Source organism: Nematostella vectensis, chromosome 9 (assembly GCF_932526225.1).
Source record: "Nematostella vectensis chromosome 9, jaNemVect1.1, whole genome shotgun sequence".
Taxonomy (NCBI): Eukaryota; Metazoa; Cnidaria; class Anthozoa; order Actiniaria; family Edwardsiidae; genus Nematostella; species Nematostella vectensis.
The window spans coordinates 3,865,502-3,881,513 of record NC_064042.1 but is presented as its reverse complement, the minus strand read 5'-3'; the positions used below and the strand labels follow the sequence as shown (position 1 = coordinate 3,881,513).

The 16,012-nt window shown below is 42.0% G+C and overlaps 1 protein-coding gene across 3 annotated transcripts; it reads left to right on the top strand.

Annotated features, from left to right (window-relative positions):
• The first annotated feature begins 300 nt into the window (after nt 1-300).
• On the top strand, nt 301-14,308 carry LOC5509675 (fibroblast growth factor receptor 4). Of its 3 annotated transcripts, XM_048733117.1 has the most exons (20): nt 301-503; nt 1,284-1,401; nt 2,117-2,345; nt 4,102-4,161; nt 4,482-4,649; nt 5,236-5,419; nt 5,729-5,983; nt 6,350-6,604; nt 6,985-7,302; nt 7,950-8,084; nt 8,385-8,400; nt 9,767-10,011; nt 10,456-10,566; nt 10,998-11,188; nt 11,367-11,489; nt 11,585-11,658; nt 12,075-12,115; nt 12,541-12,637; nt 13,099-13,201; nt 14,056-14,308. In XM_048733117.1, the coding sequence occupies exons 1-20, from the start codon at nt 335-337 to the stop codon at nt 14,137-14,139; spliced, it is 2,976 nt and encodes a 991-aa protein (XP_048589074.1). In that variant the 5' UTR covers nt 301-334; the 3' UTR covers nt 14,140-14,308. The 3 variants fall into 3 exon arrangements, with proteins under 3 accessions (XP_048589074.1, XP_048589076.1, XP_048589075.1); XM_048733119.1 differs by lacking the exons at nt 301-503; nt 1,284-1,401; nt 2,117-2,345 and adding an exon at nt 3,085-3,089; XM_048733118.1 differs by lacking the exons at nt 301-503; nt 1,284-1,401; nt 2,117-2,345 and adding an exon at nt 3,534-3,551.
• The last annotated feature ends 1,704 nt before the right edge of the window (nt 14,309-16,012 follow it).

Below are 16,012 nucleotides of genomic sequence, written 5' to 3'. Positions count from 1 at the left end.
AGCTCAAGACGTACTTTATTCTGATCCTGCCTGTCCATTTTCATGCCCCCTCCCCCATGAGTAGAGACAAAGGTCCACTTGTTAACCTCAATAAAAACTGACGAAACTGTTAGCAATTATGATTTTAATACACCCCTGTCTTTGTCCCCGCACTGTTCCTGTGTATGCTATAGGCGGTAACTCTAAAAGTCAGGGTTTATTCTAACACGGGAGCTCCGCCACTTATACATAACATTGTCACAAATATATTTTCCTCAGTTCATAGATTTCCTGTCATGAGGCGAAACCATGGCATAAACAACACAGCGAAAGTGAGACCAGAGAGCGAAACGGGATGTGCCATTTATGGTACAAAGTGAAACTCCCATGCACAATAAGTTCAGAAGTGTGCCATGATTTTAGCCCTAATCTTATCAGGCATCATGCTCGAGTCAACAAAATGGGACTAAACAACTTTCATTTGATTTGGTTTTCTCTGCTTTCTTGGCTCGTACTACAGCAAGGTAGGTACACACTGATCGCTGCACTCATTAGAAAATCACATAGTTTTAGGAAACTCCGCAAAGGGTTTCTCCATCCGCCTTATGTTCGGAGCAAAAAAAAAAAAAAAAAAAACAATACAGAATAACAATCTTCAAAGGTAAAAATAAAATTTGGCGCAATATCAATCATTTAGTTAAAATATTAGTACATTCATTTGCGAATTTTAATTTTAAATCATTAGAATCAAAATTGAAAGAGCTTTACAACGCATGGTTAAAACATATTTTAATTAAAGATAAATAATATATAATATTATATAGTAAAAGAAGCGAAGGAAGTTGGACCTTAGCACCTATTGTATTCTTCAAAAATCACAAAATCACATATTGTATGCTTCACAAATTTGAATTAGATTAAACCATATATAACGGAGAATGACGGAAACATTTCATATGGACCTTGTCTTCGTATTAAATTACTATCAAGGAATCTAGTAAATAAAGGAATGCATTTGACACCACCAGTAGCAAATAAAGAACTGTAGCAGTGTTTGACACAAGAACGAATGGGTATTAGTAAAAGGAATTGATTATTTACTAAAAGAAGGAGGGGCCCTTGTGCCCTTTTAAATCAAAGGTCTATTTCAAAACTGATTGAAGTTGTTTGATATGTTTATATACGGTGTATTTGTTTTCTGGTTTTGGTAAATGTACCTAGCTTATCGCAATGACCTACAGCATGATTGTTAGCCTAATCCGAATTATGCGATCACTAAAAATGGTGCGTGTGTTTACTTTCAGTTACAATACTTACCGGAAGTGCCATCCAGTTCCTAAGGACACCGGGGGCTCAGATAATAGGCATCAGAGGGTCAGCGGTCAACTTCACATGGGAGTACAACACTACTTCCAAACTCAGGTTATTTTGAATGCTATCCTGACGCTCTTAAAGAAAGTCCATCAACCACTCCTTTGTTATTGTTTAAAACTGAAAATAAAACGTCACGGTTTCGCAAGGGAAATTTCAAAATAACAATTTACGACCAAGTCTGATACGTTATTGACGATATTTGATTGAAATCTTGGTTACTTACTTGAATCTTGAACTAGCCGGTAGAAATGGTTGCTTTGTATGACGACTCGAAATTAAGCGGGAGTATAAAATGGCGGCGTGATTGGTCTTTAAGTCCTGTTGTAGAAACCTTCCATACAAAAATAATTATTCGTTTTCGTCTGAATTTGTTGTAATCCTTCAATATGCTGTTTTGTTTCTAGTCCTTTTCGATCTATGAAGTTTGTACATCATTTAGCATTCCAGGTAACAATGTTACCTTTTTTTTTTGCTTTGAGGATAAAGTTATATGAAGATCAGGTTTTAAACCAATCAAAGCGCACAAACAACATCACATCCTTTAGGGACGGACCGTTAGAAAAGTGGAAAGGGGAGGTGGAGTTTAAGTCGTGTATCTTTTTTTCGTCTCCAATATGTGCATAATTTTCCTTACTATGCATATATTTCTCCCTGGATTGGACTACATACATTTTTCCAGGTTTAATCGTGATTTTTGTTGCTAACCACCCTGACTTTATCTTTTCTAATGCTCCGTTCCCTACACAAATCCCTATTGTTGCAGGCGCATTGTATTTGGAATATGGGGCAAAGACGACTCATTCATGCAATTGAACATCATAGCGTTACTGTTTGAGCAAAGTGGATCCCTGTGGAAAATAACTCCAAACAATGGAATATCCGCCAAGCAATACCACGGACGAGCGCGCTGGACGGGGGATCTGGGCAAAAGTAGGGCAAGCTTTGAGCTGTCGAGTATCATTGATCATGACGAGAACACGTACGCTATATGGGTGAGTTCATCCTATATACAGACAGACTAGAACACGTACGCTATATGGGTGAGTTCATCCTGTATACAGACAGACGAGAAAACGTACGCTATATGGGTGAGTTCATCCTATATACAGATAGACATTTACGCTATATGGGAGAGTTCATCCTATATACAGATAGACGTGTACGCTATATGGGAGAGTTCATCCTATATACAGACAGACTAGAACACGTACGCTATATGGGAGAGTTCATCCTATATACAGATAGACGAGAACACGTACGCTTTATGGGTGAGTTCATCCTGTATACAGACAGACTAGAACACGTACGCTATATGGGTGAGTTCATCCTGTATACAGACAGACTAGAACACGTACGCTATATGGGTGAGTTCATCCTGTATACAGACAGACTAGAACACGTACGCTATATGGGTGAGTTCATCCAATATACAGATAGACGAAAACATGTACGCTATATGGGTGAGTTCATCCTATATACAGATAGACGAAAACATGTACGCTATATGGGTGAGTTCATCCTATATACAGATAGACATGTACGCTATATGGGTGAGTTCATCCTATATACAGATAGACGAAAACATGTACACTATATGGGAGAGTTCATCCTATATACAGATAGACATGTACGCTATATGGGAGAGTTCATCCTATATACAGACAGACGAAAACATGTACGCTATATGGGTGAGTTCATCCTATATACAGACAGACTAGAACACGTACGCTATATGGGTGAGTTCATCCTATATACAGACAGACTAGAACACGTACGCTATATGGGTGAGTTCATCCTGTATACAGACAGACTAGAACACGTACGCTATATGGGTGAGTTCATCCTGTATACAGATAGACAAGAACACGTACGCTATATGGGCGAGTTCATCCTATATACAGACAGACTAGAACACGTACGCTATATGGGTGAGTTCATCCTATATACAGACAGACTAGAACACGTACGCTATATGGGTGAGTTCATCCAATATACAGATAGACATGTACGCTATATGGGAGAGTTCATCCTATATACAGATAGACATGTACGCTATATGGGTGAGTTCATCCTGTATACAGATAGACGAGAACACGTACGCTATATGGGTGAGTTCATCCTAATTACAGATAGACATGTACGCTATATGGGTGAGTTCATCCTATATACAGATAGACGAGAACACGTACGCTATATGGGTGAGTTCATCCTATATACAGACAGACTAGAACACGTACGCTATATGGGAGAGTTCATCCTATATACAGATAGACGAAGACATGTACGCTATATGGGAGAGTTCATCCTATATACAGACAGACGAAAACATGTACGCTATATGGGTGAGTTCATCCTATATACAGATAGACATGTACGCTATATGGGAGAGTTCATCCTATATACAGATAGACGAAAACATGTACGCTTTATGGGAGAGTTCATCCTATATACAGACAGACAGCGGACGGACGGAGGAAGGGACGGACAAAGGGATAGGCGACGATAGGACGGACTCGGACGGAGAGACAGACGGACGGATAGAAGGAAGACGGACGGATGCACGGGCAGAGAGCAGCGAACGTACGGACGGACAAAGTATTGAACGGACGGATTGAAGAACAGACCGATAGACTGAGACAGACGAATAGACGCTCGATCTAACAGAGAGACAGACGTACCGTCTGACATACGTACAGGGACATACATGTAACCGTTAAGATTTAACATGACTGTTGCTTGTATCCCCAGATTGACGTGAATGATATGATTGGAACAATTGGGCACGATCATACTAACTTGAATGTACTGGTGAGTAAAGATTTCTAGCGCTCTCCTCTTGGTTTTTTGGTCACTCGACGTTGCTATTTATGATTTACTCTAGTTTTACGTTGTTTGTTAGTTGCTACTGCTATATTTTTATCGTGGTTGTTGTTGTGGAGCTGTTACCGTTGTTGTTGCTTCTTTTTATTTTGTGGTGTAATCAGGTGCGTACCCAGTTCTTTTCTTCTTAATGCTTTTTCTATGCCGGTGTTATCATGTTGTCCCTTATCATTATATTGTCGCCGTCGTGTTCGTCTTCGTTGTAGTTATTAACATTACGAAATGGGCATTGTTGTTCAATCTTTCAGCCGCCATCCGTGCTACAGCCTTTACTCAGCATTATATACACACGTCTTGGCATGGACGCGAAGTTCACGTGGAGGTTCTCGCTTAACGTGGAGGACACGCGAGCGCTCTCTAGTATCACGTGGGGGGTGGTACGGAACGGTACCTTCACGAGCTTTTGCGAAATAGTGGTAAATATTGGGTATATTGATTAAGAAACCACGATCTTCAAGGGCACAAAACGGATCTGTTCCGCAAAGTGTATGTTCCGCAACCCGTTGTTTTGCTGGTTCGGAAGATGTTAGACCCCTTGGATACTGGGAAAAAAATCTTCCCGAATGATTCTGCCGGCAAGTATGGTGGAGTGGAACAAGTTGTGCTGGGTCGCAGGGAATATTTTTAGGGCGCTGGAGCGGATGCTTGGGGGTAAAAAGGGTCCCGATCGGTTATACGGGCAATTATTCATGTGCTAAACTGCCTAACCAATGCTGGCTGGAAAAAAAAGGGATGGTGAAAAAGGAACAGATATTTTACCCCAGCGACTTTTCAAATGGATATTTTCGGCATCAAAACATATTCAAACGACGAAATGTGCCATTTTAACGTGTTTCGGGAAGGGAGGCTCGCTCGTTGTATGCCGAAGATACTGTAACATTTACTCGTTCAGCACCGTCGGCACACATATACGATAATATATACGACTTAAAGATCCTCTCCTAACTTATGATGAATTAATTAGGATACAATAAAGAGAATGGACCTGTTTGCATTTCCAAGGTAGAGAACAGTGCAGTGTCCTCTCACAGATGTGCCCCCGGTAAGAGCAGCGAAATGATCAAACCGACCTCAACTGCTTCATTCATTCTCAACGACGTCAAAGTGAGCGACGAAGCAGAGTATCAACTGAGACTGCGCGGGATAAGACTACCGCTGACCAGTACTACCAAGCTTTTCGTGACAGGTGAGAAATTATATAAATACGTTAATAAGTATATACGTTACTATATGCAGATCTTGCGTGGCATTTAAAAAATGTTGTTGTGCTATTTGCTGGCTGTCTGCACATCCCGGTCACAGCAGCAATATTTTCCCAACATTGGTTTGTCACATTTTGCGTCGACAATATTGTGCGATGTTGATTGCGACTGAAACGGTATGATACGGTCCTGTCTGTCTTTTGTCAGCGGAAAATAAAAGTCAGATAATGTATTTCCATGAGTTGTTTATGTAAATAGCTTTACTTTGACTTCGAACATTTGAACTTGACCAGATCCTCCGAAAATAACACTCCATCCTGAGCCCACGGTCGTGCGGGAGGGAAAACCGCTCATTCTGACATGCGTAGCTGATGGCCGACCCAGTCCGTCGTATACCTGGATTTTAGATGGTCAGGTGATTCAAGATTCGTTCAATGGCACTGTCAAGGTGGAGCGTGCGCGCAGAGAGGATGCTGGGAGTTATCGATGTGTTGCCAATAATAGCATTGGTAGCCAGACATCACGTAGTGCTGACGTCACTGTTCAATGTAAGCGTGCTGCAATACAAGGAGGAAAATTGCTACTAAGATATTCACATTTTAAATGATCTTGAATCATATATATTACTGCTGTTGCGTTGCAACTTTGTCATCCGATATGAAGACTTGACATTCTAAATAGAAATACGAAGTCGTGTGTTTGTTCTTGTGTGTCCAGAAAGGCACCAAAACATCATCAATTTTCTATGAGTGAAATATTCATTTCAATATTGAGGTGCGAGTTAGCAGTTTTGATTTTCAAAAGAGTGTTCGCTGCTTGAACGTTAATAATTTGTCTGGTTTGGCCGCGCAGGAATTCAAACAGCAGTTAGAGAAGCTATTCTGAAATGCATGACACATCGTTCTCGTTTCCAGTTCCTCCAATCGTAAATCTCACAAGGAAACTAACAATTGTGAAGCTGCCGTTGGGCGCCAGCGATACCCTATCCTGTCCAGCGGAAGGCAACCCTGCGCCTTACTTCCGGTGGTACAGAGACGCCACCCACTACGTCAGGGACGGGCATCTTGTCAGCGTTACCGTAGCAACAGAGGCAGACTATGTGACGTACATGTGTGAGGCAGTGAATGAGATTGGAGCGGATAACGCTACTTTTAAGCTGGTGCAAGTCGGTGAGTTTCTGAGAACAAAAGCCGGGTAATGTTGTTTTGATTATTCTTATACTGGTTTAGAGGCTAAGGCTTCTCATGAATAGCAACTATTCCGGAAAGGGCTTCTATTCTAGGCTTTGTTATTACGCAGTGGCTATATGCCCGACTTTCGGGACAGGTCTTGGATGGACTAAATGCCTGACAGTTTTCAATTTATTCAAATAAAACAGTAAATTGACTTCCTAGTGAGTTCAAAGTATCCCATATTTGTCTAGAAAGGGTTGGTTAGCAATATATAAAAAAAATTTGATAATTGTTTTAATGAACTTGTTTGTTTGACCATACTGGAACTTATGAAGCCAATGACTTTGTTTAAACTTAATAGACCTACTGTTTTTCAGGTCCTCCTACTAGTCCTCACGTGGACTGCGGGAAGAAAGAGGACACAACTGACTCGCGCGACAGGAAATTCCACTGGACCCCTCCAAGTGACGACGGTGGGGCCCCTGTGTTATTCTACTCCGTCAAATACCGTACTGTGAGAGGTACCCTGGGGAGAGGGCCGTGGGTCACTAGTAACATCAGCGTGTCAAGCACCTGGTACCAGTTCTCACTGGAGTGGAATAAAGTTTATGAGCTTAGCGTGACAGCATGGAATACATACGGCGAGAGCGTGACGAACTTAGAGTCGGACACCTGTGTCGTGACGGTCGGACAAGGTGGGATGATATTAGCTACTGACACATCATATCCCTCCCTACTGACATCCCCTCCCCCAGGGGGGTGCCCTGCTACCGTCCTCTATAGTGCAATTTAGAGGTATGGCCCTAAAGTGCTTTGTGCAACTAATATCAGCATGACAGTATAAACATCAGATAGTTTGCTTTCATTATATCATTACTGATTTTTAAGGTAAACGAGCAGGACGGAATCTAAAACTCTGCGCAGGAAGGCAGGCGGGTACCCAGAATTAGAAGAGGGGGTGGGGGGGATGCGCGGTCATAGGTATCATATATTTGAAGATTCCTTAAAGTCGCATTGTCACCATCACCATCTCCATCATCTCCGATGATTTTTAACGGAAAACGCGAAAAACATTTCAAAATATTGAAAGCAGTGTGTTTCTTGAAAGTTTCTTTAAGGATGTGATTGATAATTTAGAGCGGATGGCCTGTTTAATATCTCGGATTTTAATAGATTCTTTTGTCTTTTAACGGTTGATGTTTCCGTCGGACCTCCGGAAGTAAACTGGTGCGGCTTTAATAAGAAATTACCCACTTTTTGGCTGCAAGGGGGAGTGACCCTCTGTGTACGCGCCTGGAAGGTATTTTTTGGAATCAAATGTTCAGTTTTCACTCTTTTACAGGTCACAGTGTCGCACTGGCTACAGGAAGTGTTAGTGTAGCATTGCCTATCGGCATTGCAGGCGCATGCGCAGTGCTTGTTCTCGTTGTCTTCGGACTGACTTGTCGGCATGTCGTCAAGAGAAACAGAGTCAGAGGTGAGGGACTTTATTGGTATAACGCTACCCACCACACCCATTTTTAAAAAGTGTCTATCATCCTAGCAAAATACAAAGCACGAGAAAGTATCCCTATCCATAGGTTGATTTGGGATCGATGATAGAAATAGTTAAAAACGTATAAAACTTTGTTTTTAGATTATTCAGAAATTTTGAATGAAAAGGGCTCTTAAGGAGATGGGGATCAATAACCCACCCATCAGAATCCATAACTGTAATTTGATAGTTGTTTATGCTTTCAATAAAGTCAAATTATATTTTCATTCTTGTTTTTTTCAGCCATTCATCATATCAGGTAATATTGGTTTTTTGCTATAGTGGTGTAGTGGGTGTAGTCACCATGCTCAGCACGATGTGAGCTACGTGTATCATGTGACCTAGGTGTATCATATGACCTACGTGTATCATATGACCTACGTGTATCATATGACCTACGTGTATCATATGACCTAGCTGTATCATATGACCTACGTGTATCATATGACCTACGTGTATCATATGGCCTAGGTGTATCATATGACCTACGTGTATCATATGACTTACGTGTATCATATGACCTAGGTGTATCATATGACCTACGTGTATCATATGACCTAGGTGTATCATATGACCTACGTGTATCATATGACCTACGTGTATCATATGACCTAGCTGTATCATATGACCTAGGTGTATCATATGACCTAGCTGTATCATATGAACTACGTGTATCATATGACCTACGTGTATCATATGACCAAGCTGTATCATATGACCTACGTGTATCATATGACCTAGGTGTATCATATGACCTAGGTGTAGTATATGACCTAAGTGTATCATGTGACCTACGTGTATCATATGAACTACGTGTATCATATGACCTACGTGTATCATATGACCTAGGTGTATCATATGACCTAAGTGTATCATGTGACCTACGTGTATCATATGACCTAGCTGTATCATATGACCTAGGTGTATCATATGACCTACGTGTATCATATGACCTAGGTGTATCATATGACCTACGTGTATCATGTGACCAAGCTGTATCATATGACCTACGTGTATCATATGACCTAGGTGTATCATATGACCTAGGTGTAGTATATGACCTAAGCGTATCATGTGACCTACGTGTATCATATGAACTACGTGTATCATATGACCTACGTGTATCATATGACCTAGGTGTATCATATGACCTAAGTGTATCATGTGACCTACGTGTAGTACATGACCTAGGTGTATCATATGACCTAGGTGTATCATATGACCTAGGTGTATCATATGACCTAGGTGTAGTATATGACCTAGGTGTAGTATATGGCCTAGGTGTATCATATGGCCTAGGTGTATCATATGACCGATTTTAGCCTTTTCTTCAGTCACGCACCTGCATATGACATATTTTGCATATTAAATAAAATACGATTTAAATTATTATTATCTGTACGCGATCCAAATATAGTTATTGAAAATGCCGAGGTAAAAGCTCTCTTCGAATTGTCATAAAATTTAGCGTCACCGCCATCTACAAAAAGAACGTATATTGCTAACTGGAAGTGGACTTTCCGCCGTTGTGGGGGGGGGGGGGGGGTGCGAACGCACCTGCACCCACCCCCCCTCCCCCCTGGGTACGGGCCTGATGTGCCTCTGTTTCAAACATTCTCTTGCAGCCTGAGCGGCCATGTAGGAGGTAATTGTAGCGAAGGGCCGTCGTCGGGTGAAGCCGGACGTAAACAGACGATGGTTGGAAGTCCCTCGTATCATATGGACCCTCAATGGACCGTTCCCCGAGAAAGGATCCATATCATGAAGGTTATTGGAAATGGGGCATTTGGCCAGGTGCACAAAGGACGTGTGCACGGATTAGGGACCAATAGTCCCGGATGGACCCTTGTCGCCATCAAGAGCCCGTATGGTACGTGTCACGTGACTCAAGGGATTTCGGGCTTCGTGTATTGCAATAAAAGAGGAACGGACTTTTACACACTTCTTCCACTCCGTGAATCTTTTGACAGTTTCCAGAATAAGTAAACAAATAAGTAATGCGAGAAACGATTGACTCTACTTTCCAAACAGCGGGGCAAAACGTCCCTCAGAGGGTATCAAAACATGGCAACATCCTCTTAGTTATGATTCTGCGTAAATCAAATTTTTTGCATTGGCCAGCTTTCAAAACAATTTGCTTGTGGCTTTGCACTATAGGAATGGACCCCTAAATGATTTCTTCCGGACTCTGGTGTGTTGTTTCCCCGCGTAATCTCAGGTGCTCGGATATTCGATCTTTTTATGTTTTTCTTCCAAAGGATCTTCCAAATTGTTTAGAGGTATACACGAACTGCTGATTTTTGTCTTGTTGTAGCTGACGCCTCGGACGCCGAGACACGTGACCTCATGAAGGAGTTCGAGCTTCTTAAGAGGCTAAAGTCGCATCCCCACGTTATTAAACTACTAGGATGTGGGGAAGATGACGGTATTGTAGCATCAATTTGCGCGGATGTACTAAAGCCGCATCCACACGTTATCAAACTACTAGAATGTGGGAAAGATGGCGGTATAATTGGTTTTGTGCACACAGCAGCGCCTTGAGAGTCGCCCATATTACTGAGTTATCGCACCACTATCGATTGCTTTGCCCACTTTCTATGCTATGAGGTCACCCCTTGTGAAAATATCTTGCCCTCTTTCTCTTCTATCAGGCCGCCCCTCTTGATAATGCCCACTTTCTCTGCTATCAGGCCGCCCCTTGTGAAAATATCTTGCCCTCTTTCTCTTCTATCAGGCCGCCCCTCTTGATAATGCCCACTTTCTCTGCTATCAGGCCGCCCCTTGTGAAAATATCTTGCCCTCTTTCTCTTCTATCAAGCCGCCCCTCTTGATAATGCCCTTTTTCTCTGCTATCAGGTCGCCCCCTTGTGATTATCGAGTACGTGCCTCACGGTGACTTGCTCGGATACTTGCGCAAGAGTCGCGGCGAGGAGGACAGCTACTACCCCGACCCGGAGATCAAGCCAAAGACGTCTCTCTCCTCGCAACAGCTGGTTCGCTTCGCCTGGCAGGTCGCAGACGGCATGCAGTACCTCTCCTCGCAAAAGGTTTGGTGAAAAATTCTGGTTGAGGGGCGGGCCATAAGGACAGGCAAGATGAAAGTATATCAAAAGAGCCGATTTCTCTACGCTGCTGAATGTCAATGGGGATTAATTCATAAGAAAGCGCGCAGTTATTGGTTTACTATCTAGATAGAAGTAATGAATATGCAAATATAATTTTCAGATTATCCATCGTGACCTGGCAGCGCGAAACATTCTCGTGGGGGAGGGGGAGGTGTGTAAAGTGACGGATTTCGGAATGGCAAAGGACGTCCAAAACGAAGATATTTACATTAGAACAACTGAGGTAAGCTTAATTTGCGAAACTTACCTAAAGTATACAATATGAATAAAATCCATTAGTCGGACTCAGGGCATTTAATAAAAAAAATCTCATTCGAGGGGCGACTTCCTGTGAAATGGACTGCGATCGAAGCATTGATCGGCGGAGGAGAATACACAACTCAGAGTGACGTGTAAGTAAACAACACTCTGTTGTCAATGTGCTTTTAAGGTTAACACACTGGTCTCTCAACTCAGTGGTTTAGTTTGAATCCTGGCTCTCAACTTGGGGACGTTTTTGGGTTCAGGTCTGGAATTGGATTTGGTGTTGTGGGATGAACTTATTTCTCCAGACACACAAAACCGAGGTCCTGTTGCTAGTGCTTTTATTTATAATCTAAACGATGACATAAAAAAAACCTGTTTGTTGTTCGTAAGAGCCTTCATGCCTCTTTCTAAACCGCCATTAAAGACAAGGAACCACTGTGAAGAAGTACTTTACTTTGAATCGTTATAATTAATTAACCTTTTTAATAGAAGGGTTGATCTAGCTCTTCCATTGGCATCTGTTGCTTCTTTTTGATTTGTTTGTATTGCTGTATATTAATAGGTGGAGCTTTGGGGTTGTTCTCTATGAGATCTGTACCATTGGTAAGCAGTGACAATTGTCAGCTACAATATGTTATGCACAATGGCATATACAGGCTATTTCTACTTTTGTCATTACAAATAATGACATTTTGCTATCGACATTCGACGTTGTCGTTACCCAAAATACACCAGTTATTTATATATTTTCGTTACCCATAATGCACCAGTTATTCAGATGTTGTTGTTAATCTGGTGTTGTCTTTACCCCTTATGCACCAGCTATCTAGATTTACTAACGTTTTCGTTGCCCACAATGCACCAGTTATTCAGATGTTGTCGTTACCCATAATGCATCAATTATTCAGACGTTGTCATTACCCATAATACACCAGCTATTAGGATAGTGTCCTTACCCATAATACACCGGTTATTCAGATGTTGTTGTTACTCATAATGCACCATTTATTCTGATTTGTCATTTATAGGAGGTGAACCGTACCCCGGGATTGCCGGGAAAGACATCCCAGAATACTTAGAGGCCGGTTACCGCATGTCGTGCCCCACCCACTTGGACGCCACACTGTAAGTTACCGTCATACATTGCGGCCACACTGTTAATGTGGTGCCATACCCTACCCAACATCTATCGCGGCCACTGTTATATCATTTTTATGACCAGCATTGATGCACTGCGATATTCTCATTATCAGTATCATTGCAATTATCTAATTTTCATCATCATCATCATCACTATCAGTTCAACACCACTCCACCTATCATCGTCGTTACCACCACCATCATCGTAACAGTATGATAAAGTAGTATACGTGGTCAATATGACACCATCATCAGCATCATATCACTATCATTATTTATCATTAACCCCATTTCACCCAACTCACTATCAACATTTCACCATAATCATAATCATAATCACAATCATCATCATTACCATCAGCGCCATCATCATAACAGCTAAGTAGTAAACTGCTCATTGTGATCTATCCCCAATAAACATTTTGGCTTTTGTGGTGACGTTACAGATATGAGATCATGGCGAGCTGTTGGGCCACGTGTCCAGATATGCGTCCGACATTCACGTCCCTTGAAAAGCTACTGAACACATTAGAAGCGGTGCAGTCCAAGGTAGAGCAACGTTTTTTAATGGTTGTGTCTAATCAGAAATCATAGGTCTTAGCTAAAATTATTTGACTTTCTGTTCGAAAATAAACTTTATTCTCAATCCATACCAGGTGCCTCCCTAACCCATCAATCCATACCAGGTGCCTCCCTACCCCCTCAGTCCATACCAGGAACCTCCCTACCCCCCTCAGTCCATACCAGGTGCCTCCCCCTACCCCCTCAGTCCATACCAGGTGCCTTCCTTCCCCCTCAGTCCATACCAGGTGCCTCAATACCCCCACAGTCCATACCAGGTGCCTCCATACCCCCTCAGTCCATACCAGGTGCCTCCATACTCCCTCAGTCCATACAAGGTGCCTCAATACCCCCTCAGTCTTCCTACCCCTTCAGTCCATACCAAGTGCTTTCCTACCCCCTCAGTCCATACCAGGTGCCTTCCTACCCCCCTCAGTCCATACCAGGTGCTTCCCAACCCCCTCAGTCCATACCAGGTGCCTCCCTATTCCCCTCAGTCCATACCAGGTGCCTCCCTACCCCCCTCAGTCCATACCAGGTGCCTCAATATCCCCTCAGTCCATACCAGGTGCCTCCATACCCCCTCAGTCCATACCAGGTGCCTCTATACCCCCTCAGTCCATACCAGGTGCCTCAATACCTCCTCAGTCCATACCAGGTGCCTCCATATCCCCTCAGTCCATACCAGGTGCCTCCATACCCCCTCAGTCCATACCAGGTACCCTTAATCCCACCTCCATTTGGAATGATACCATATCAAGAGTTTCACTACTCCCCCAGTTGCATAGTAGTGACTAACTTTCATAATTAGCTCGCCTCATGCTATTTTGCATCCTTTACAGGACTACATCAACCTATCCGAGTGCTTTAGTCTTAGGCAAAGCAGAAGAAAAGAAACGATGGAGCTCACAGCGCCTACCAAGTGAAGTAGTGCCAGAGGAGACCCGATTATCATGAATGAATTTATCTAAACTAAATTTAAGCTAATAGTAATCGAAAAGTTGATTTTTAAAAAGTGTTTTTAGCGAGACAAGGTCATTTACGCATTTAATTGTTGTGCACAGTATTCGAAATAAAGAGGGTAAAATTGTGAAAGTTGGGAAAACTTATGGCAAAAAGCCCTTTCCGGATATCGTTTCCAATCGTTCCCCAAAGATCTCAAATGCTTCGTGAGTTTTTAGACTTTTAATCCCAATGGAATTGGTCTTTGAAGTCCTGAATATTTTAATAGATAATAATGAAATGATTGACTGTGTATATAATACAGAAGCTGGAGAACTTCCAATGATTTGCTTAAAGCATATAGCCGCAGGGTTTGGCAAGAAAGGCCGCAGACGTCAGACGAAGATAATATTCTAATATGGTAACAAATCTGGCACATCTCCCATAAGAATAGATTGCATTTGATATATATATATATATTTATATATATTTAACTTGAGATCTCTTCCAATTTGCCTTGGTCCATTTCAGGACCTCCTGGCTGTGGTTGATCGGGTTTGATGAAAATAGAAAATATCGACCATTGTTAACGGGTTTCCTGTCTTGTAGATAGACCAAAAGGCCTGTGACGTCACATCATTTACATGGAGTCCAACCAGAAAGCCGGATACCGTATTTACTTATGCTTAAGCTATGGCGTTTATCCACATGATTATCATTAAGCTATGAGTTTCTCTTTGAAGGCAAAATTTGCTAGCTCTAGTGATACCTTAGCGATCTAAGTCAAATAAGACGAAAGACTGAGGTCTTTTAATGGTTACAGCATGTCGCTATTTTGTCTTTGACAATGAATTTTTACATGTATAAAGCTTATCAGAGATGGGATGAGAGTGGTACCCTTCTTGTCATACAGTCATAAGCAAATCAAGGTTATCAGAAGAGTAGCTATCCGGGTCGAGATCCCAATCGTTTCCCAAAGAAAGATCTTAAAATACTTCGTGGGTTTTTAGATTCGAATCCCAATAGAATCGGTCTTTGAAGTCCTGAATATTTTAATAGATAATACTGAAATGATTGACTGTGTATATAATACAGAAGCTGGAGAAATTCAAATGATTTGCTTAAAGCATATAGCCGCAAAGTTTGACAAGAAAGGCGGTACGCAGACGTCAGACGAAGTAAATATGGTAACAAATCTGGCACATCTGCCACAAGAATAGATTGCATTTTGTTTATATATTTAACGGAAGATCTCTCCCTAACTTGCCTTGGGCCATTTCAGGGCCTCCTGGCTAAGGGTATGGGGTAGACCGGGTTTGATTAAAAAAAAAAAAATAGAAGAAATCGACCAGCGATATCCATCTGTTCACGGGTCAAGTTGTCGCAAAATCAAGTGCTTTGTGCTTGCTTTTGGGTTCAAGAAAGGTGCCTTTGATAATATAACCTGTTGAAAGAAAACAAATATGCACGCTATATAAATGAGGCTATAACACTCAAAGAAGAAATTATATTTTTAGCTGTCGTAAACTGATTCTTGCCTTTAGCTACACCCTGGTTCTAGAGCCTCGAACGTCTCTGTATTTAGCGAGCTCGCTGGCCACCAAATAGAGACGTTCGAGGCTCTGGAACCAGGGTAGCCTTTAGCCCCCAAGATTAAGGAGATAATCAGATGGTGTTCAAGTGGCTTCAGGTCACCATCAAGGCACTCAGAAAACAAGGACAGCATTCTCACGCGATGGCAACCACTACTCGGGTCACAGTTCAGCATTATTGTGCTTAAATTCATAGAAATATTTCCCACTTTTCCTTATCAAGAAAAAGGAGCCCGGATTTGTATTCACTATATCAAAATTTCGA

Excerpts from the sequence above, each read along its gene's own strand:
- LOC5509675 (XM_048733117.1), top strand. The coding sequence starts at position 335 with ATGTGCCATTTATGGTACAAAGTGAAACTCCCATGCACAATAAGTTCA. Across the intron at positions 2,346-4,101 it reads AGAACACGTACGCTATATGG|ATTGACGTGAATGATATGAT; the intron begins GTGAGTTCATCC and ends TTGTATCCCCAG. Across the intron at positions 5,420-5,728 it reads TACCAAGCTTTTCGTGACAG|ATCCTCCGAAAATAACACTC; the intron begins GTGAGAAATTAT and ends GAACTTGACCAG.